We start from the raw sequence: 24124 nt of genomic DNA, 5'->3' as shown, positions 1-24124 counted from the left end.
CTATACATGTTGGACTACACATGTAGAAGAAGGTGTGAATGATCTTGATGGTGATATGCATGAAGTGGGAGCGCCTGAGTGTGATGTGTATGAAGTTATTCCAGACAGGGACGTCAAAGAGATTGTTGATGACTTCATGAACCGAGGTGATGATATTCTTGAAAATTTGGAGCAGATGGTCCGCAATGCCGATGGCAATGATGAATACAATGATAGAGAGTTTGCTAGATTTCAAGAATTTGTGCGGCAGTCAAAGAAACCTTTATACCCAGGTTGTGCGGAGCAATACATGTTGCTGCATGTGGTACTCTTACTTTTGAAATTGAGGGCAAGCAATGGGTGCTCTGATAAGATTTTCATTGCCTTGTTATGTCTGTTAGCAGCATTGCTTCCCAATGGGAATCTGCTACCCACATCCACGTATGAAGCAAAGAAGATAATTTATCCTTTGGGATTGGAAGTGAAAAAAATCAATGCTTGCAAGCAAGACTATATTATTTACCATGAAGGGTATGCAGACTTGCATGAGTGCCCAGTATGTGAAACCCCTCGATACAAGTGGCATAACGATGGGAGGATACCTGTAGGAACAAAGGACCTCCTGCAATGGTGATATGATATCTTCCTGTAATACCTTAGTTGAAGCATTTGTTTGCCAACAAAAATGAGGCCAAATTGCTTTGTTGGCACAAAGAGGGCCGTTAGAATGATTCAAACCTACAACACCCTGTTGATTGTGTGCAAGTTGCAAAACATCAATATGAAATTCTTGGAGTTTGCCTTAGAACTAAAGAACATTAGGTTTGCTTTGAGCATGGATGGAATGAATCATTTTGGTAACATGAGCAGCAGACATAGCACTTGGCCAATAGTTCTATGCATATACAATCTTTGTCCTTGGCTATGTCAGAAGAAAAAGTACCTTATGATATCAATTTTAATCCAAGGGCCAAGGTAACCTGGCAACGACATCGATGTGTACCTGAGACCGGTGGTGGATGACCTTAAAATACTCCGGGCAGAAGGTGTCGAGGTATGAGATGAGTACAAGCGAGAGTACTTTAGTCTACATGCAATGTTGTTTTGCACAATCAATGATTTACCGACCCTTGGTAATTTGTCGGGGCAAACTATAAAAGGAAGTAAAACCTTCCCCCAAAGCTTAGATGTTACCGAGAGTATGTGGCTAAACAACTCAAGAAAAACAGTGTATATGCGCCATCGATGGTTTCTGCCCAAGTCACATCCATATTGGAATATGAAGAAAGAATTCGATGGCACGAGAGAGAATACGATAACTCCTAGGCATTTCAGCGGGCAAGAGGTCCATGATCAGGTGAAGAACATCAGTGTTGTTCTTGGAAAGAGAAATGATCTAACAGTGATGAAAAAGTCATGTGGAAAAAGAAATCGATAATTTAGGAGCTACCTTGCTGGGCTCACTTAGAAGTGTGGCACTATCTTGATGTCATGCACATCGAAAAGAATATATGTGAGAGTCTAATTGGTGCCTTGTGCAATATCCCAGAGAAAACAAATGATGGTGTGAAGGCACAAAATGACCTAGTCGATTTGAACATACGGCATGAGCTTCATCCCCCAAAAGATGATAAAGATAGAGTGCACGTCCCTGCAGCTGTGGGATATTGGCACCTTTCAAAGGAGGAGAAACAAGATTTTTTTGAGTTTCTGCACGGTTTGAAAGTTCCTTTCATATACTCCACTAACATAAAAAAAACTTATTTCCATGAAAGATTTGAGACTTATTGGCGTGAAGTCCCATGATTGTCACGTGATGTTGACACAAATACTTCCTATTGCAATTAGGAATATTTTGCTAGTCACAGCCAGAGAGATAATCATAAGCCTGTGTTTTTTCTTTAATACAGTTGCCTAAAAGGTCATCGATCCAACAACACTAGATGCCTTAGAAAGAAACGTGGTGAAGACTTTATGCCAGCTTAAGATGTATTTTTCATCTTCTTTCTTTGATATTATGGTCCATTTCATTGTGCACCTTGTAAAGGAGATAAAGTACCTCGGTCCAGTATTTCTACATCAGATGTATCCATATGAGAGATACATGGGCATTCTGAAATCATATGTAAGGAACCGATCTCAACCAGAGGGCTGCATAATTGAAGGCTATACATCTGAGAAGATTGTCGATTGGTGTGTTGAATTAATTGATTCATCATGTGCTACCAGTGTCCCCATATCTCGGCACGAGGGTCGGCTGGCAGGTAAATGGACCATTGGAAAAAAGGCAATAACTCTTGACCAGAAGTATTATGCTCAGACTTACTTCCTCGTATTGCAACAAATGGGTGAAATGTCAAAAATATATCGAGGAGCACAATGCATTGCTCATTCGAGACAATTTAAAAAGGACCGATGTATGAATAATTAGAGAGCATAACAAAAGGTTCAACACTTGGTTACAAGATAGATTTCAGTCGAGTTCTTGCATAAGTCAGGTACTTAAGAAATTGGCAAAAGGATTGATGTTTACAATTGTGATGTGGCAAAGATACGACATTAATGTGTACACATTTTATACAGTAAAACATGATGAGAAATATATAAATCAAAACGGTGGTCTGCACATAGATGCTTATGATAACAATATGCACAAGAGCACTTACTATAGGCAGATAACGGAAATATGGGAGCTAGACTATATAGTTTTCAAGATACCCTTGTTTCGACACCGTTGGATCTAGGGCCGAAAGGTCTTGAAGGTGGACAAGTACGTGATCACTACCATTGACCTGCGACGTGTCGGATATAAGGAAGAATCATTCGTTCTTGCTAAATATGTTACCCAAGTGTTTTATGTGTATGATACATCACAAAAATAACCGACATATAGTTCTCGATAGGAAAAGGTGGATCGTCGGAGTTGAAAATATCATTAACGATGAGGAGTACAATCAATTTGATGAAGCTCCCCCTTTTGCTGGTATTACACCAATTTTGTAAATTGCAAACCATATATTGATGAAGTGATGTGAATATGTGTTAATGCTAAAGTACTATCTGTGTTGAAATTAAGTTCTATAATGTTTGTGTTGAAATTCCAGTGTTTAAATGCCTGTGTTCAAATTTATATGATGTATGTGTTCAAATTTATATGATGTCTGACAACATATGGCAATTCTGGAGTCACATATGATAGTAAGAAGACATAGACGTACATCAAGCAACAAACCGTCTGTGTTCATAAGGCACAGACGGACATCAAGAAAATACCGTTTGTGAGTATTGGCTCTCCTTGACAATCTGTGTCCTTAGGCATAGACGGACATTAAGAGGAATCCATTTGTGACTTGTAGTGTGGGTCCACAGGGCACGGGACAGGTCACAGACGGACATCAATTAACATCATTTGTGATATAGTAAGACACAGATGGACATTAAGAAAAACCATCTGTTTTGTGTATTTTGACCCAACCACACGTGTATTCTATTGTTCATTCACTCAAACAGATCTTGCTCGCGCTTCGCATTCTCCTCCTCTCCATGGCGGTGCCGCTCGGGCACTCCTCCTCTCCACTGTGGCGGCGCTCAGGCACTCCTTCCTCGTCCTCTCCACTGTGGTGGCACTCAGGCACTCCTTCCTCGTCCTCTCCACTTTGATGGCGGTCGGGACCTCCTCCTCCTCCCCCTCTCCACTGCATGGTGCTCGGGCACTCGTCCTCGTCATCATCCTCTGCACTGTTGCGGCGCTTCTCCTCCTCCTCCTCCCCTTAGGCAACGCTCCATTCCTCTTTTCACTCGTTAGGTATTGCTTGGCCCCTCCTCCTCCTCCCCACTATGGCACTAGGGTTTGCTAGTTGAAAATATTCCTGTGTTGGTTATTGCTTGTTACTTGATACTGAATGTTGGCTACTTAAATCATTTGTATAATCTTAGATCTTGGTTTAGACTGTAGGAATTTTTTTTGCATTTGTTTCCCTAGGATTAGTTATGTATGCATAACTCTAACATGATGCCATTCAACCTGTTGTACAACAAGAGGTGGCCCAGGAAGAACCGCATGATGTTCAACATAAAAAGGTGGCCCAGAAAGAGCCTCGTGTGCCAATCATGGACACTAGTATGAACCCAAAATTCAAGTATGAAGAACCGACCCTTTCCGCTAATGAACTCACATCGATAGGTCTTACATGTATGATTCTCCATAAATATTACATGGACCATTGCAAGAGGAGAATGGCAAAAAACTTCATCAAATTTGCTAAAAACCATTTTTACCACAGCGACAGAGGCTACTTCCCTGTTAGCTTCAATAATTTCTATGACCTATTTACCCTTGATGCACTGGACATGTTACTCTTGAGGGCCTTCACATTATAAGGACTTTCAAACGCACCTTTTAGTGACTCATACTACTATATATATTACATATTACTCATTTGTTATGTATATATAGGCACATGATACAAGAAAATAGGGTGACAAAATAAACTATTGCATATCTTGACCCTAGTTTTCTCTACCTACAAAGCATTAGGTCTGATAAGACAGGGGTCGCTAAACACCTTATATATCAATTATCATATTTCAAGGGTAAGGAATATTTTATGTTTCCCTATAACCCGGATAGTCATTGTGTTTTAGTGGTTATAATTCCTAATGTCAACAAGGTGTAGTATATGAATTTCATAAAGGCACAACCACGTAACTATGCTGCACTACAAAATCTTATCGACACGTGAGTTCTCTCAGACTATACTCAATTCATTTGAGGTTCTTTTCTTCTTGTAACACTAGAATTTATATTGTTCTTGCATGCATATAGAGCTTTCAATGCATACATCCGCCTCAAATGAGGTCTACAGTCGAAAGGAGCAACCAAATTGAACCATTTCTTCAAATACCCGCTATAGTAAAATCTTTAAATATATTTTTATTGTTACTATGTGTCATACTGACTTTACATAAATATATTAGTATACTTTCCGGTGCTACCAGCAACCACCGAGCAACACATGTGGCTTCTACGTTGCCCACCATATGCAACGCATCACTGACACGAGCAGCCATGAAGATCCAAATGTCGTACATCATCACTTTTAGATCAATCTTGACCTACACATGCTCATTACTTATATACTTTCCCTACTGACAGACTTTTAAACTGCTAACAATTATAGTGCCAACTGCAACACTTGCGAAAATCCGAGGACGACTCGCCCTTTTCTTAATTTCTCAAGAAGGGGAGTTTCATTCAGATTGGTGAGGTATCTAATGTGTATGCTACATTATGAAAATAATTTGTTAATGAATTATGTACATGCAGGGAAGAGTGTTATATATTATGTAACTTTGATAATGAATTCTGTTTAATTTTGTGCTTTGTGATTGTCATATGTGTATGTTATATTAATTGCATATATATATATCTGGTTCATAATGTTATGAGATTGTAATATGTCCAGAAGGCCGGCTGGGAGCAAAAATAATGCAAGGGAGGGGAGGGTCTAGGGACATATAGACGGTTTTTATACCAATACGTTTGAAATATTCACATACAGATGGTTCTTAAAGTAACACGTCTATGAAATTTTACTTGAAAGATAGTCTGTGTCACATGATATAGACAATTACTTACGAACTCCGTCTCAAACCATAAGCCAGACGGTTTAGGGACACACAGACGGTTTTTACACCAACACGTCTGAAATATTTACACACAGACGATTCTTAAAGTAACATATCTATGAAATTTGACCTGAAACGCAATCTGTGTCACATGACAGAGACGGTTACTTACGAACTCTATCTCAAACCATAAGCCAAACACAGACGATTTCTACCATCCCTGATTGAAACCATGTAAGAGACACAAACGGTTCTGCAAAAAAACATGTCTGTGAAAATACACACATAGATACACTTCCTACAGTAAATTTGTTTGTGGTACTTGTGAAACTAATAGTTGTGTAGCCTTATTACAAACGTAGTTGTTAATCAGATTCGTCTGTGTGCACATATATTAAAGACGGAGTGATACCCATCTGTAACAAGCGCAAAAACATAGACACTTTGCACAGACGAAAATAAAATCCGTCTGTGATAGGGTTTAACATGTGATAACCCGTTATGAGTAGTGAATGAACATTCTAGTGCGCCAAATAGGAGACCCACTAGAGTGTAGGGAGCTCTAACGGCTAGAGCCTAAAGTTATCTGATTGAGAACTTTAATGATGAGAGGCAACCTCAACTTAGTGATGAGAGACAACTTAATGATATTATATGAAAAAATCATCATACCAAGTTTATTCTTTTTATATCATTTAAATTTCGCACTTACTTATTGCAATGTTTAGTTTCGGCACTTGAGCCTGATAGTTCTTACAATCGTGTGAATTCAACGAGGTCACCCACTTGGTTCTAACATCGCATTCTGACAGCTGTACACGAGTAGAAACGCTGCTACCTGTAACATCAGGGTAGAACACGTTGTTGCCGGTTGCTGTTGGCATTTAAGCTTCTGGCTTCAGACAATCACCAGCTCATGCTGATTGATAACTGAACGATCAATCTGTGAAATATACGACTTGTGCAGTCAACTCATCAATCCTCTTGAAAGATCAGCGGGTACCTTTACTTTTTGAAAAGGATGGTCATGGTCAGCTTCAAGATAACTTTGCTGTCGATTCACAGTTGGATGTAAACCCGTGTTTTTATTTTATTTTTACTTCTTTTCTTCTAAGATTTAAGCAAGCTGAAAAATGTCAATTCATCTTGTGCAATTGTGCAAACATGAGGCCCATTTTGCAAGGCCTACCGAGATTCTTTTCCGGAAGTACAGGACAAAAACAACTTTCATGAAGGTTTACTGGTTCATAAAATAAAAGGTGAATTACACAAAACACTATTATCTCTATTCTTTTATATATATCGTTTTAACCTTCGACACATAGAATAAGATTACAATAAATTCTTTCATGTATGATATATTTATCTCTCTCGATTTCACCAACATTCAATCAATATCACATAAGTCATCAATCCACTACTTAACTTTCTAATAACCTTTAATATGAGCACTATAGTAAAACACCATCTTAAAAACTCAAAATGACATCTATTTAAAAATAAAATCAAAATTTTAACACGATATCCATTAAGAACAGATGTAGTAAGTTTTAGTGCAACTAAAACCTAGTGTTTTGTTCAATTAACTCTATAATAAATCCAGCGCCGCTTCAGAAAGCTCAAGGAGCATCCATCACTTGAAAAGTGAGAGCACAGCACCCGAAAGGAGAAAATTCTATGAGATGAACAATGTACCACGCCATGGTACTACGTCTACCAGAGAAGTCTATTTCCCGTTCACAGTGTATTGGTAGTAGGATCCTATAACAGCGTGCTCCTGGTCATTCCGCAGGCCAGCTCCACTGCTCAAATACTGCAAGAACTATGGACGCACATAGCACCTCTCTGTTCCTCACCTTGATTCACCTGCTTGCGCTCATCTCGGCCCGCAATTCCCTCACGCCGGGCTCCTCGCTCTCCGTAGAGAGCAGCTCCGACGTGCTCCGATCTCCAGATGGCACTTTCACCTGTGGCTTCGACATCTCATCCAACGCAGCCATCTTCTCCATATGGTTCTCCAACTCGGCTCCAAAGACCGTAGTCTGGAGCGCGAACCATCTCCACCCTGTGTACACCTGGGGATCCAGAGTCGAGTTAGACATCCATGGGATCATGGTTGTGAAAGATTACAATGGCCAGACCGTATGGACCAACAACGTGAGCTCTTCAGATGCCGACCGAGCTCAGCTGTTGGACACGGGGAACCTCGTCGTGAAGGGCAAAGGTGATGTCATTCTGTGGCAAAGCTTTGATTCTCCTACAGATACCTTGCTGCCCAACCAGAACATCACTGCGGCTACAAAGCTGGTAGTTCCTGACCACTACAGCTTCCATTTTGATGATCAACATTTACTTACACTGTTTGACGATGAGAAGAATATCTCTTTCATCTATTGGCCCAATCCAGATATCAATATCCGGGCAAAACAAAGAAACTCGTTTAATAGCACCACAATAGGAGTTCTTGATAGCTCGGGGCATTTCCTTGGAAGTGACAATCTGAGCTTTTCAGCTGCTGATTCGGGTCCTGGGATCATGAGGAGACTAACACTAGATTATGATGGCAACCTCAGGCTGTACAGTATGCAAAAGAATGGAACATGGCTGATCACATGGATGGCATACCCTCAGCTCTGCTATGTGCGTGGCTTGTGTGGCATGAATGGAATATGTGTGTATACACCTGCGCCTGCTTGTACATGTGCACCTGGCTATGAGGCCATTGACCCAAGCGATGGGAGAAAAGGCTGCAAGCCGAAGCACCGAATTAGTTGTGATGGGAAGCAGAAGATGGGATTTGTCAAGCTACCGAATACTGATTTCTTAGGGCATGATCAAGATGTTCAGAACTTTGTTTCTCTCCATACTTGCAAGAACATATGCACGAGTGCCTGCAGTTGCATGGGGTTCTCATACATGCAAGGACACGGTGACTGCTACATAAAGTCTGCCATTGTTGGTGGTGTAACCCACCCAGCTTTACCGGGATCTATCTATCTCAAGCTGCCCGAGGCTGTGAGAGTCCTACAATCCTCTATTCCCCACTCACAACCTTTTGGTCCTGAATATGGTTCTGAATGTGGTGCAGTAAGCAAAAATGTGACTACACAATTCTTGGATACGACTGAGAGAAGCCACAGTGGACCAAAATACTGGTATGCATATGGGTTCTTATCAGCAATTTTTCTAGTGCAGGTCACAATTGCTGTGGTAGGATGGTGGTTTATTTTGAGAAGGGAGGGTAAGCAACTAAGAGGAGTATTGCCAGCTGAGGTTGGGTATGAAATGATAACCAACCATTTCCGCAGGTATACTTATAGGGAGCTGCAGAGAGCTACTAGAAAGTTTAGGGATGAGCTTGGTAAGGGTGCATCTGGTGTTGTATATAAAGGGGTATTGGAAGACAAGAGAGAAGTAGCTGTGAAAAAGCTGGCAGACATACACCAAGGTGAAGCAGAATTCCAGCATGAACTAAGCGTCATTCGCAGGATTTACCATATGAATCTAGTGAGGATTTGGGGATTCTGTTCCGACGGTCCACACAGGATGCTGGTCTCGGAATTTGTGGAGAACGGCTCATTGGATAAAATCCTATTTTGTACGGACGGTTCCCCCATCTTGCTTGAATGGAAGCAGAGATTTAAAATTGCTCTAGGGGTGGCGAAAGGATTGGCGTATCTTCACCACGAGTGCTTAGAGTGGGTCATCCACTGCGATGTGAAGCCAGAGAACATACTGTTGGATAAGAACTTGGAGCCAAAGATCACTGACTTTGGCCTTGCAAAACTCCTGAACAGAGGCGGGTCCAATAAAAGTACATCGCGGATATGTGGTACTAGAGGTTACATAGCTCCTGAGTGGGTTTCTAGCCTTCCAATAACAGCAAAAGTTGATGTCTACAGCTTTGGAGTGGTGCTTCTAGAATTGCTCAAGGGAGCTCGTGTTTCAGAATGGGTAGCAAATGCAGATGAGGCAGTCGAAATGGCTATTAGAAGGATTGTTAGGATGCTTGAAGATAATGCAAAGATACAGGGCAGTGAACAGTCATGGATCGCTGGCTTCATTGATCCCAGATTGAATGGCCACTTTAACGGCTCGCAGGCAAGAACAATGATCAAGTTGGCTGTTTCATGTGTACAAGAAGACAGAAGCATAAGGCCCACCATGGAGAATGTGGTGCAGATGCTTCTTTCAGTTGATGAAGCCGGTAGCATAATACAGCAGTATTCTCTCAACTAAGAGAGTTGATGAATATGTGGTGTGTATGCTTCATTTTGGGCCCATAGAAGATATCTACACCATTGGCCAATAAAATCACTTCTTTTCCTCCTATGTTCTTTTTCCCGTTTCATATTTAACTAGGATATGCCAGATTACGATGTAGTCTTAAAATCCTAATATTTATCCAAAAGCTATGCTATCATCTGTTGTAATAAGCTGCAATGAAATGTGGAAGCTTCATACTTCAGTATTGGCGAACACACAGTATGTTCATGGTATGCTTGCATTACAAGTAGATATTATTATACTTGAATACTTGATGCCAGGGTATGAACCTTATGATCTTAAGATGACTCAATGAGTTGTTTGGTTTGTGGAAAAACCACATACTATGATGCTAGGTTTAACAAAAAATGACTGAAGATTGGCATAATACGATTGATTTGTGCAGACATCAAGACTCCAAGCATCTTATTCTCATTTCTGACCAACAGGATCAAAGATTCACCAAGTTAGGCATTGTGCTTGTCGACCCAAAAGTCCCAGATGCGTACGAACTCTTGTATCCATTGTGACTAGGGAGAGGATGTAGTGGTAATTTGTTGCCAGGCAGAAATCAGAATCTGACTAGCTGATTCCATGAGCACCCCTGGGGAGGGGGAGGAAGCTATCGACATGAGAAACTGATAACATGACTTCTCCAAGAACACCTTCTAATGTGACTGGTGCATGACCATTGAGCGCGGAGTGGAGCTCAATGATTTGGCAACAGGCCTGGTTATTTTGTCTAGTGTAATCACAGGCTATACCCCTTGCCTAGTTCTAAAAACAAATGTAATCGCAGCCTATTCACTGGTTCCTCCTCCCACCCCCTCTTCACCTCAGACCCTGAGCAGGTGCCCACTCTGGTGTGTGCCAGCCTACGCTTGATCCGGTAATACTGTTTTGGTTTGGGGATCAGTTGATTTCAAGAGGGATTCCCACCTTTGTCGATTCATCCAGCAACAGAAAATAGCATGAAATTAACTAACAGCTCGGCCAGCTACTCGATTTCTCCGTCCGTGGCGCCCCAGAATGATTGGCAACCAAATGAACAGTCGTCGGTCCAGTGAGCGTTCTGGTTTTCCTCGACGAAACACGGGGATTCAGTTCAAGCAGAGGAAGGAAACGAAGCTAGCCTCTCCTGGAATCGTACCTGCGAGTGGGTAAGGAGCGGAAGCCCAGCTTCGGCCGGCCCATGGGATCCGGGCTCTGGGTGACCGTCGCGCTCGCGCCCCGGCCGTGGGTGCCGTCTCGTTTCCATCCGGCCGACGAGCGCCGGCGCGTTCCATGGTGGCGGTGGGAAGGGGAACTGGAGCGCGCGGTGCCGAGCGGAGCTGTGGCGTCCGTGCGACTAGCCGGCGTCGGACCGTTGGACGAGGCGTGGAGGTGGGCCTAGCGGATTGCGGTAGTTGTTGGGCCGGGAGGGCTGAGCTGGGCACGACGAGGCAGTGGAATTGCTACCGCAATCCGACGTAAGGCCATCTCCAGTAGAATCGGCATTTTTGAAATCCGGCTGCTACAGTGATTTGCGGCGTACTGTAGCAGCTCCAGCAACTTTGCGGAACTACTGTAGCAACAGTGCTAAAAAGAGGCTGCCAGCGGACCCGAAGGGAGAAAACAATGTCCGGAGAGAGAAAAAGATGAGTAGAAGGTAGAAAATAGGGTAGCTACTGGAGATGAAAAAATAAAGGATGCTATAATAGTGATAGGAGATGCTGTAATAGTGGTTTAGAGGATGAAAATTTAAGGTAGCTGCTGGAGATAGCCTAAGGCCATGCTTATCTCGGCGTTCACGTCATCTGATATCCCTTCGGTTTTAAATACTTCTGCTTTAATCAAGATTCGATTAAATTTTTAAAATTTTTATCATCAATAGTTTATAAATATTTATTGTGTAAGCATAAAAATTATACATATAGATTTATTTTTAAAAAATACTTTCATAATATTATCTTTTTTAAATATTATAACTATATTTTAAAAGTTATTGACGATTCAAATTTTAAAAATTTGATCGGATCTTAATCGAAAGTAAGTATTTAAAATCAGAGGGTACTTGCAAGTAGAGTTATCCATGCGAGTTACGCGCGTGCAACGCCACGTTAACGCTGCGGGCATTGCTTCTCCGTGGCTTCACGTCTTTTGGACAACATGCAATGCACTTATTTTAAATATTGTTGTTTGATTTTTCTTTTTGAATGATGTTGGCTTCGTCTTATATATTATTATTTTTGTATTGGACAACTTTGCTACAGCTTTTAGCCTGCTACATAGCTCTTTGTTTCTCATGTTTAGCTATGTTTCCATTCAATTTTCTATTTTCGCGGATGAGAGACGGGGATCATGAAGATGGTCCAGGGAAAAGGAACGGATGGTGCTTATTACGAACCATTATGATCAATGCAGGTTGTTATTTATGTCTTTTCAGCAATAGACACAGTTAGGAAGGTATCTCTTCCGAACGGATATGGCTATTCATCATATATAAATATGTACATCTATCAATGAAAATAATAATTGATGAATCTGTTTGCTCATTGTCTACTTTACATTGCAATCAATTCTCAATACGTTATCAGTCACGATTGCTCTTTGTGCTAATCGGCCAATCTACCACCGACGAGAGCACAATGAACACCATAGGAAACTCGTCGATACACACTTTTGTCTTCACGGCCATGGAGCACACGATGCACGCTATTCTCCATCAATGAAACAACATCAATACAGAGGCACGAAGGCCTCTGTATAGATGGATGCGCACGAGGACAACCACTAATAGGCCAGAAGCAATCAAGAACATAGGCTATAAGGCCTTGACACATGGTAAGCACCAAGGCATCTTCTGATCGCAGATGTTCATACCTTGATCATGGCGCTGCAGAAGAATGGCGTATCATTCTTTCTCTGTCTGGTCCTCACTGACCAGGGTGTGGTCCTCCACGACCACACCAACGCCTTCACTACAAGCATCATTGTGCACTCCTCAAATGGGCTGCCCCACACTGCCTCCTCCGAGACCCACAACAACGGCGACGCAAGACACCATCTCCTTGTGTGGCCAGCCCAAACGGTGGTGCACGGGATGATGGTGCCCAGCCTGCATGGCTCTCGACCGATGGTGGCTTCATGGCTACGCTTTCCAAAAGAATATTTAGTCGAGCTCATATCTATTGGAAAGTGCTCATCGTAAGCTTTCCAAAATATCTAAGGTCGCCTAAAACGAATTTTGTATGAGAGAGTTATGCCTGTTTTACTAATGAGTTGTCTTGATACTCGACCACGACTTTGACCACGACCGCGACCATGACTAGAGCTCATTGAGTCTGAATAGACTTGGTCTTCGAGGAGTGACATTCGAGTAAGGTTGGTGCTTCTCCTATGTTCCTAAGTAATAAAACATTACAAGAATTTAATAGTAATCCATCTAAAAAAGCATGAACAGTGATAAACGAGTTTACCTGGTGGTCTAATTATCATGCATATGCTCTTGTAATTGAACCTTGTATGATTTAATGATTATTTGTGGTATTGACCGTATCCGAAGGAGCCATGGGCTCATCAAGTCCTCATATCCACGTACCAGAGATCTGAATCCTTATTCAGAACATCATGTATTTGCGTCATATTATAAATAATCTGCTATATGCGTTTACTCGTCATAAAGGTTTCATCAAATCCGATTCCCGCTATTAATATGCCAGAAAGAGTAACAAAACCACTCAACTCCCAAATCAAAATAAGAGGGGGAGAATTGTGGTCATAAGGGACATAACTTCTTGCAAGTATTCTCGGAAACAGGGGGAGAGCACCCTCCAAGACAATAAATGTAAATCAACATCAAGTTGATAGACACCTTATGGATATTCACTATCCAAATGCTTATGGATGTTCATCATCCAAACACCTAGCACAAATGTGTAAACAAATTCATGCGTTGGGTCATTAGAACACCATAAGTCCATTATTTTGGAAAATACACGGAGTTAAACAGGATAATATTTTCATAAACTATATTGATTTCATAGAATCAATCAATATCAAAGACTACAATTGTCGACGACTTCTCCACTACGATTGCAAACAACCTCCAAAATGATCCAGATCCCAAGACCATGATAGAGTGTGCAAAATGCTCAGACTGGACTCTATGGAAGGATGCAATCCAAGCAGAGATAGCCTCGCTCACAAAGAGAGAGGTATTCGTAAAATTAATACCTACACCTCCAAATGTTATCCCTACGGAAGCAAAATAGATTTTTATTCCATAAGGTGGTGAAATAGCGAGGCTTGTAGCACAAGGGTTCACGCAAAGACCCGGCATCAATTACGATACTATATACCCCATGGTATGTGTGAAAATTACATTCTCGTATTCAATATCATTGACAGATCAAATGAATTGGGTAGATTTGGACATATAAGTCCTTAATGGACTTCGTATTCTGAATCTAAATACAAATCGCAACTATATGTGTGTGTGTGTGTGTGTGTGTGTGTGTATAATGGTTACTCCAAATACGACGATTGCATATGTGTGTTTATAATGAAATCTCAATTGGATTTTGTATCATCTCCAAACTACACACGACAAAGTATGTAATCTTCTTAAGACGGAATTTGAGATGAATGATTTGATTAAAAACTAAATTTCGCTTAAGTCTATAACTTAAGCATATCCATCAATCCACCAATATTCAAATGGTATTAAACAATTATATCCATCAAACACTTATGGTCATTCAATCTCTATATATGAATTAAGATCTATTCATACCTTGGGTTGACGATGAAAAGATATTGAACCTAAAGTTCTATATCTAATGTCATCAAAACGCTTATGTATCTTGCAAATCGCAATAGGACTAATATTGCATTTGCAGGTAACTTGCTAGCACAAATAGCGTAGCTCTAATAACATCATTAGGTGGGAGTCAAAGAGGATATCCTCATATATCTTTATGGCACCAAAGATCTAGATTTTTCTATTAGAAAAATCAATATATAACTATAGAGGGATCACATATTGATTTTATGGTGATATAGCCTCCTCATAGGAGTAATCAAAACATATTCCAAAGGGTATTTTCACATATCATTCTGAAACATCACATAATGTGTATGGCTTCGCAGAATGGTCAACCACATAAAAAATTATATGGTATTAGTTCCATTGAATCACCTACTATTATCTACGAAGATAATACTACTTGTGTTGCTCAGATACAAACAAGTTATATAAAGAGCAATATCACTAAGCATGTTGCTCCTAAATTGTTTTATCCTCATGAGTTACAACAAATTGGGGAAATAAATATCTTGCAAATTAAACCTTGTGATAACGTCGTAGATTTATTTACAAAATCCTTACCAACTTTGACATTCCAAGAATATGTTCATGGTATTGGTATGCGACGACTTCAAGATTTGCAATGATCATGAGAGTCTCTTTCTGAATTTAACATGTTCATATATCATATTGTACTATTTTCCCTTATGAGTTTTACTGACAAAGTTTCTCATAAAAGGTTTTTAATGAGATAATATCTACACAAGATCACATATCATATCTCCTATTTTTTCCACCGGAGTTTTTAAAGGAGGTATACAAGACATATCTATTGTTCTCTAAACTCGCTTATGAGTTTTTTCTTTTTACAATGGTTTCTCATATGTGTTAACAAAGAGACAATAATAATTATATTCTGTATCATTTTCTTCTTATTTTTCCACTAGGTTTTAAAGGAGTTTTAACAGCATATCACTATTATTCTCCTCATATTTTTTCCATAGAATTTTTGAAGGAGATTTCTAAGATAATATGTATACACATGAACCGGCATCGATCAAGGAAGAGTGTTAGAAATCATTTGATCTCTGCCGGCAACCACCGGTGGTTGCCATACCCTTTGAATGAACAGGCATCCGTTCGGGAGGCATCCCTCCCAAATGAACACTTTCTCACTTGTGTGTGTGTATGTGTGTGTGTGTATATATATATATGTGTATATATACATATATATATATATATATATATATATATCAAATGAAAGATCAATAAAGATATAGTTTGAATTGTTGTTTTCTCTACTATTATATTGCAATCCTATCGATTCTCAATAATATCAATAAGCATATTGTCCCTAAATTATTTTATCCTCATGTCTTACAATAATGTGGGGAGATAAACATCTTGCAAATTGAATCATGTGATAACCTCACAGATTTATTCACAAAGTCCTTACCAACTTCGACATTCCAATTATGTTCATGTATTGGTATACGATGACTTCAAGATTTGCAATGTTTAGGAGGAATCTTCTCCTAAAATTTTAACTTGTTCATACATCATATTGTACTATTTTCCATTTATGAGTTTTACTTACAAAATTTCGTATAATTTTTTTTAATAAGACAATATATATACAAGATCTTATGTCATATCTCTTATTTTCCCTACCGGGATTTTTAAAAGAGGCATACAAGACATATTTATTGTTCTCTAAACTCGATTATGGGTTTTTCTTTTTTAAAAGGTTTTTCTCATATGAGTAAACAAAGAGACAATAATCAATATATGTTGTATCATTTCTCTTTATTTTTTCACTGAATTTTAAAGGAGTTTTAACAACATATCACTTTACTTTCCTCATATTTTTTCTACAGAATTTTTAGAGGAGTTCTCAGAATGATATATACATATAACAACATTGATCAAAGGGGTATTACGAACCATTGTGATCCATGCCTGTAGTTATTCATGTCCTTTCAGCAATAGATACCCATTTAGGAGGGATGCCTCCCAAACAGATATAACTATTTATCATATATAAATATGTATATTTATCAATAAGAATAATAACGGTTGAATCTATTTATTCATTATCTATTTTACATTGCAATCAATTCTCAATAGTGCTTACATATGCACTGCGCCAGCATGGCATGAGACATTTGCCACGATGTGGCAGTTTGCACGTAATGTTAATGATTGCGTGATAACGTGTTGAGTGCGAATTGTAAAGACAATCAAGAGTAGAGACTCAAAATAGGTTATTCTTTCATTGATGTTGATGAATATATACAATGTGAATATATGCCTGTCCGTCAGATAGACATCTATTCCCAACGGACAGATATATCATCTTTGTTCTTAAGGCAAACCACACGCGAGCAAGGACTCAGGATCTGCCCGTCAGCACATCCATGAGACGATATCCAACAGCATCAGGAACTAAAAGTAATAATGCATATAGCCTTCGAGTTTAACCACCAAACACGAGGACCGGCAAGGCAAAAGGACCAGCGAAGACCGAGAGCTAATTCAGGCGCTCCTACGTATCTAGCATACGCAGGGCTATATATTATAGTTCTACACTGTATGTGCACTGAGGGTACGTGCGCGCGCTGGCTAGTCCCAGCCAGAGGCGATGATGTCCGCGGTGCCCATGGCGTACGACGGGTAGTACCGCGGAGGAGCTTCTGCTCGGAAGGAGCTGCCGCCGCCGCCGTCACCGGAGGAGCCTCCACCACCTCCAGAATAGTCGCCACCGCCACCAGAGTAGACACCACCACCACCACCACCATCAGAGTAGTCACTGCTGCGGCGATAGTCTCTGCCTCCATACCCACCGCCACCACCAGACCTTCGGCCTCTTCCGCCGTAGCTTGATCCTCTGTAGCCTGGCCTGCCCGCATACTCCACGAGCCATTTGGGCACAGCCCACTTCGCCTCGGTCAGCAACTCCAGCAGGCCCTTCGCCAGGGGGTGGTTAGAGCCGGTGAAGAAGGCGGTGGCGATCCCGGCCTTTCCAGCTCTCCCGGTTCTTCCGATCCTGTGGACGTAATCCTCGATGCTCTTAGGGAGATCGTAGTTGATCACATGAGCCACGTTCGGGACGTCCAGTCCCCTTGAAGCTACATCAGTGGCGACCATGATAGGAGTAGCACCACTCTTGAAGGATCTCAGGGCGTTCTCCCTCTCCTTCAAAATGGGATGAACAAAGAAATGAATCTATAGCAAAATAACAAAAACAAAGCCGAAAACATTTACTGGTAGCAACAGATTAAACAGCTGTTATGAAAGTACCAAGTGTCATGTACCCTACTATACCATGGTAATAAAGAACATTTGAAACATGGACAAATTGAGATCAAAGAAGGGCATGCCAAGTAAAATCGACATTGTTAAGACAAATACAAAACACTACTAATCATTTAACAAGGCAATTGATGAATTGAAGAGAGGTAGATCTAGAGTTACTGGCAAAAGATGAACACTAAGCTAATATAAATGCATGCAAGAAGCTAGGTAAGGAAATTGTCAGGGAAAAAGAATCCATCGTGTTCATGAAACAGATATACTGTTTGAAGCATGCGATCACTGAAACTGAAAACAGATGGTCGAGCAGAAACTGCGTCAGTGAGGCCACAAGAGGTAGAAAACCAGCATTGCAGATATTTCAGACTAAAATTGTGTACACATTTCTTGGTTTATGTAGTGTTAAATTCGTACTGAAGAACCAGTAAGACAATTACTAAAAAGTTGTGACAAATGTATTCACCTGCTGCGTTCGGTCACCATGGATCGCTGTCGCAGGGAAACCTTTTGAGTATAGCCAATACCTCAATGAGTCAGCTTCCCGCTTTGTCTCCACAAAGACCAACGTCAGAGGTTGCTGCAGCAAGACAAGCATGCAAGCTAACATGAGAAGAATGGCAAACCAATCCAATTTAAATCCAAGATAGCAACAACTAGTGTATACCTTGCTGTTAGCCACACCAACAAATTGCTTGTGTAAAAGATCTAACAGGAAGTCTCTTTTCTCACCGTCATTGACAAACTCAATTTTCTGCTCAATCAGGTCAGTGCTTGACCCAACCCTTCCGACAGTGATAAATATGTAATTTGCCAAGAAATCAGAAGCAAGTCTCTAAAAAAGCATCAAAGTAAAAAAAAAAAGGTTGGATAATAGTAAAATGTATATCAATTTAACAGACAACAAATAGATGTAGAAAATATCACAACATAGGAATAACGTTCTTTGTGCAGGACAAATTCTAAGTACTATCCATTTCCGTTAAAAATAAAGTGCTATCCACTTGCCAGTATTGTTATGACAAGGTATGCCATAGGAAGTTCTAAGTTTGCATGTTATAGTAGAAACATGAAAAATATCCTGTTGTTACATTGTTCATGCTACTTTACATGAGAAACAGATAGTAAGTATACAGCTTTCTTTACCTGTATTTCTGGTGGGAAGGTTGCACTGAAGAGCATAGTTTGTCTCACAGACTTTTTTGGCATATTCATCATATCAACTATCTTCCTTATCTGAGGCTCAAACCCCATATCCAGCATTCTGTCAGCCTCATCCATTACCAGATACTTAATTGCCTCAAGAGAGATCCTTGATCTTTCAACCATGTCCACAAGGCGTCCAGGGGTAGCAACAAGAATATCAACACCCCTCTCTAAATCACGCAGCTAAAAACAGCAAGCACGAAAAAACATAGGTCAGATAATATTGCAAAAACTTAAGACAAACAACATAAACATTTACGAAAGCTATACTGCGCTTTTCTAGCCACAAATGCCTTATATCCTAAGTGTTGAGTACTGCACCAAGAATTTCCAGGTAAAATGACTTCTGTAAGATATTGGAAGGCACCAAGAATTTCCAGGTAAAATGACTTCTGTAAGATATTGGAAGCTAAATTTTCCAGAACTCTGTTCTACCCCAACATTTAAAATCACTTCTGAAAATCTGAGCCACATGACAGATAAACTAGCCTGCAAAAATGGAAAATGAAACAAGGTTGTGAGGGAAAAAAGAAAGCAAGCGTGAAAGCAGTAATCACCTGCTTATGCATTGGTGTTCCACCATAGGCCACCACAACTCTGAGTCCAGTTTGGAAAGAAAACTTCTTGGCCTCCTCACTAATCTAAAATATGAAACCACAAACAACTAAGTCTCACCACAGGTAATAATAAACATGAATCAAGCAAGACTCCTTCACCTCCTCATGCCCTTGAAAAAAGGAATGTCATAAAAAAGCAATACAATAGGTAAGGCAAACATACATGTCAAATGAAAGACCAACTAGCACATAATCGGATCCAAATATCAAGATAATAATGGAGCTACTCATTCACAGAAATTTATATTAAAAATGACCAATGGGACTAGTATAGTAACAAGCATGACATTGAAAAGTTGAAATCCACAAGCACATTAGCTCTGTTATGGAAAACAATCTTAAACTAGGGAACATGAGCATGCATTCACGTTTAAACTCACACACCAATGATCCAGCTGAAACAAGAACAAATGCACACAAGATCTGATTGAAGGAACAACAAACCAATTTTGGAATTGGAGACATACTCAGCATTTCGCAGGAGCATTTCATGAATTACAAAACTTGACTGGTGTGAATAGTGACTACAAAGGCATTTATTTGGATCCGCACGTTGAAATGCCAATAATACCTCAAATCAGAGTCAGAAAATACAATAAAATCCTGACGACTGATTCCACTGGTTCAGAGAAGTGCAAACAATATGTTGTTATGTTTCAAAACTATTTCAAATGAAAGGGTGTGTGCACTAACAAAAGAAGCAGAAACATATGTACTACATAAATCAATTTTGATGCATCTGAGGAATTAGAAGCTAGTTTCTTGTAGACAGAGGAAACTCCAATCCTGTGCAATTTAACTACTAATACAACCATGTATTAACTGTGCAAAATACATATTTCTAGCATGCTACAATAGATAATAAAACAAGACAGCTGATATCTTGCTACAATATCATAGGGCGGCAGCAAAGCATGCATACATGAAAGCTTAGTCTTCCACTGAAATCAGATGTTAATCCATGTTTGCCGATTCATATCATCAAGTAAAACTCTAAGAGACAGGGGCAGCTACCTGATCACAAACAAAGTATGAAGACAGAGGCAAAGAAGCGTTTGAAATTCTCAAAGGATATATAATCTCCTCCACAAATCAATTTAACCCCAATCTGCCCAACAGTCAGCAACTATAAAGGAAAAAACGCACCGAGATCAATTTCCTAAATGAGCTCATTGTGCAAGATGCAAAGGAAATTGCAAATCTAACAGCTTTAAAAATATAAGATGATCAAGGAAAATACTCCACAGCACAAGCGAAAGAACGCAAAATTGTAAAACAAACCCACATTGCATAAGACAGCAAAAGCACACAGAACACCATGAAATCCACAGAAAATACTTATGCAACACAAACACAAGAAGCGGCAAATTAAAATCCCCCAAAAAGGGAAGGATCACAAAATTCTTCCAGAAACACGTTATAGCAATATCATTATTCAATAAATACAGTTACCATAAACAATTAAGGGAGGCAAACAAGCACTGCGGCTACCAGAAGCAAAATATCTAGCAAACAGAGAGCGACCATGCAAACCCCTATTCGCGAGGGGCACCAACTCGCACACTACCGAGCGCGTTGGGCGTGTCGTCGCACACCAGCACGTAACATGGGCAAGCATGCTCGAGAGCCCAAACAGTACGCGCACGAAGCACAGACAGACATGAACAAGGAACTAGCTCGCGCATCATAAGGGGCACCCGTATAAGCGCAACACCGAGAACAGGAACACGACAACGAAGGTAAAAGTGTAAAACCCACCACTGCGACATCTACGACACTCCAGCTCGAGTGCGCGGGCAGGCAGGAACACACGCACGATGAAGATCTACGAGTCGCGCGGTGGCATGGCGCTTGCACACGAACGTGCTCGTGTGCGCAGCGACACAGCGAGGGAACACGCGGCACCGGATCCCCACACAAACGGCATCGGACATTGTAAGAGAGCAAGCCAAGAGCTGGAACCTTTACCTGCGCTGCAAGCTCTCTGGTGGGCGCGAGGACGAGCGCGCGCGGCCTCGCAGTGCGATCAAACGACCCCCTGTCCCGTCGGCTGTCTCCGTTTCTTCCCGCCTCCGCCGCCGCCACCAGACCGCTCACCACGGGGAGGCAGAACGCGGCCGTCTTCCCGGACCCGGTCTGCGCGCACGCCATGAGGTCCCTCCCGGCCACCACGATCGGCAACGCGTACCGCTGCACGGGCGTGGGGCTCTCGTACCCGCACCGCGCCACGTTCCGGAGCACGGCCCCCGCCAGCCCGGCCGCCTCGAACCCGTCCGCGGGCGCGGGCGCGCCCTCCCCGCTCACCTCCACCGGGATGTCGTACTTGTCCAGCCTCCTCTCCCCGTCCCCGATCTCGAGCCCCTTCACCCCCTCGGCGACCTCGCCCACCGCCGGCACGCGGTCGTCGCCTCCGCCGCGGCGCTGAGCAGAGGCGGGCGGCGCCGCCTTGCGGGAGCAGTTGGGGACGTTGCTCCACCCCCCGCCGCCGGCCGGGTCGTACGCCGCCATTTGGTGACGTCTTCTGCTACCACCACCACCACCACCACCACAAAACCCCACTCCGCTTTTGGGAGGAGGAGGGGAGGGGAGGAGATCAAGCGGAAGGCGGAGAGGTCGGTGTGCGTATTTGTATGTGGGTTCGTGTGTGTGTGTGAAAAGAGAGTGGTGCTGTTCTCGGAAATGGTTATCTGACGTGAACGTTAGAGAACGTCGTCACTGACGCGTGGGTTTAGAGGATGTGGTCACTGACATGTGGACTCGGACGTGTGGTTCACGTGTCAGTGATAATACAGTATTAGAGAGCAGTTACGTCGACTAGCCTCGTCTCGTGGGAAGCGTGTGCGGGAGAGTAGCTGGAGGGATCGCTGCGCCCGGTCTAGGAGCCCTTCATAGACGCAAACTGTTGGATCACGGGCTGTGGGCAGATGGGTGGCTGGGATTCGACTGTTCAGAAGCAGTTGAAGCCGGCGAATGCACGCGGTGTATGGCGTTGTGTGCTTTTTCGGCCGTTGGATGGGGATCGAAGGTGCGCGACTGCGACGCAGGGGCGGTGTACGGGGTTCCGGTGGACGCGGCGCTCGGGCTTCCCGCGCGGGGCGTTGATGTGGAGCCCGCCTCTGCTTTTCTGACACCTGGAGCGCAACGTCTATGCTTACCTGCGGCCCTCTACTCGTCAAAGGCGGATATGCGGCAAGTACGGCATGGAGCGGCACGTGCCAACGGGGTGGTACTGTGCTGCACTACTACCCAATTTTAGAACAAAGGAACAGGAAAAATATATAATTGGAATACTCTAGTATTTGAATCCTACGAAATGAAAAATACAAGAAAACTATAGAAATAATCATTTGAATAGAGCGCGGGAAAAATACATAAATTAGATGAAAGAGATAGATAAAAAAAATTCTATAAGGTTAGACCTCATGTTACAATTCTTCCAAAATTTCTATGAAAGAAACCATTTTATAGGATTTTTATAAAATTTTGACAAGTCTATTCATTTGTTCTAAAGATCTTTATCGGAAAAATTCCTAAAGATTAAAATCCTCTAAAATTCCTATAAAATTCCTGCAATCCAAGCAGATCTCAGCGGAACTTTTTTTTTTCCTTGGCAACCAAGGAGAATGGGGTTTTACCAAGTGCTATCACGCTAAGATTTTTTATTTGGAATCAGGATGAAGTTTCTCTGAGCACTTGCACGCGTCGCCAACTGGCCATCGAAAAAAGTGTAGTTTTTTTTTGTCCCATTGGTTTAATTTCATTTTTGGGTAGAATAATATCAATTTTAGTGGGAGGATGAGGTGAATGAGATATGATTATCTATATTTTGTTGAATGAGATGATCAAATTTTTTATTTGGTAGTATAGATAGTACATCTAATTTCTTATTTGATTGGACAGATAAAACTTGGATGGGGTTAATCAAAAGTTTATTGGACTCGCTTATCATATATTTAGTTTTAATTAAAATATAATCATGTGAGATCTTATTTTGTTGATTTAATTGCAATTACAATTAATACAACGGTACAATCGGATCGCAAATCAGATAAACGATTAAGTAGATAATATCATTTAAAGCATATTAATATAAAAGTACATTTACTCTAACCAATCAGAATATATCATATTAGTAGGGATAAAACTTATCCAGAATATGGATGGCTCCGTCCAGCAGCTTTTGACCGTTGAGCTTATCCAACATGTGAGAAGACTATCCCCTCTAGATAACCATCATATTTAGCTTACCTTTTAACCAAACACTAAAAAATTGAATGATCATCTCTCATCCAAAGATATCTCTCTAACCAAATACCTTAAAAAATTAGGGTCA

The 24124-nt window shown here is 41.3% G+C and overlaps 2 protein-coding genes across 2 annotated transcripts; one reads left to right on the top strand and one right to left on the bottom strand.

The window, feature by feature from the left end:
* Positions 1–7331: 7331 nt before the first annotated feature.
* Positions 7332–10075, top strand: LOC133926979 (putative receptor protein kinase ZmPK1). The gene has a single exon (XM_062373179.1). It carries the CDS (start codon positions 7432–7434, stop codon positions 9844–9846), a length of 2415 nt encoding a protein of 804 aa, XP_062229163.1. The 5' UTR covers positions 7332–7431; the 3' UTR covers positions 9847–10075.
* Positions 10076–16927: 6852 nt separating this feature from the next.
* On the bottom strand, positions 16928–22354 carry LOC133925944 (DEAD-box ATP-dependent RNA helicase 52A-like). The gene is made up of 6 exons (XM_062371684.1): positions 21760–22354; positions 19732–19815; positions 19115–19357; positions 18636–18803; positions 18435–18548; positions 16928–17854 (listed from the first exon to the last, which is right to left on the bottom strand). The coding sequence occupies exons 1-6, from the start codon at positions 22297–22299 to the stop codon at positions 17282–17284; spliced, it is 1722 nt and encodes a 573-aa protein (XP_062227668.1). The 5' UTR covers positions 22300–22354; the 3' UTR covers positions 16928–17281.
* Between the last annotated feature and the right edge of the window lie 1770 nt (positions 22355–24124).

This window comes from Phragmites australis, chromosome 8 (genome assembly GCF_958298935.1).
Source record: "Phragmites australis chromosome 8, lpPhrAust1.1, whole genome shotgun sequence".
NCBI lineage: Eukaryota > Viridiplantae > Streptophyta > Magnoliopsida > Poales > Poaceae > Phragmites > Phragmites australis.
This window is presented reverse-complemented; position numbering and strand designations above follow the sequence as displayed.

Bases quoted from the DNA above. Each gene is read 5' to 3' on its own strand.
- LOC133926979 (XM_062373179.1), top strand. From the start codon at position 7,432: ATGGACGCACATAGCACCTCTCTGTTCCTCACCTTGATTCACCTGCTT.
- LOC133925944 (XM_062371684.1), bottom strand. From the start codon at position 22,299: ATGGCGGCGTACGACCCGGCCGGCGGCGGGGGGTGGAGCAACGTCCCC. The intron at 19,816-21,759 runs GTAAAGGTTCCA...TTCATATTTTAG, and splicing joins CCAGAGAGCTTGCAGCGCAG to ATTAGTGAGGAGGCCAAGAA. The intron at 18,804-19,114 runs GTAAAGAAAGCT...ATGCTTTTTTAG, and splicing joins CCTTCCCACCAGAAATACAG to AGACTTGCTTCTGATTTCTT.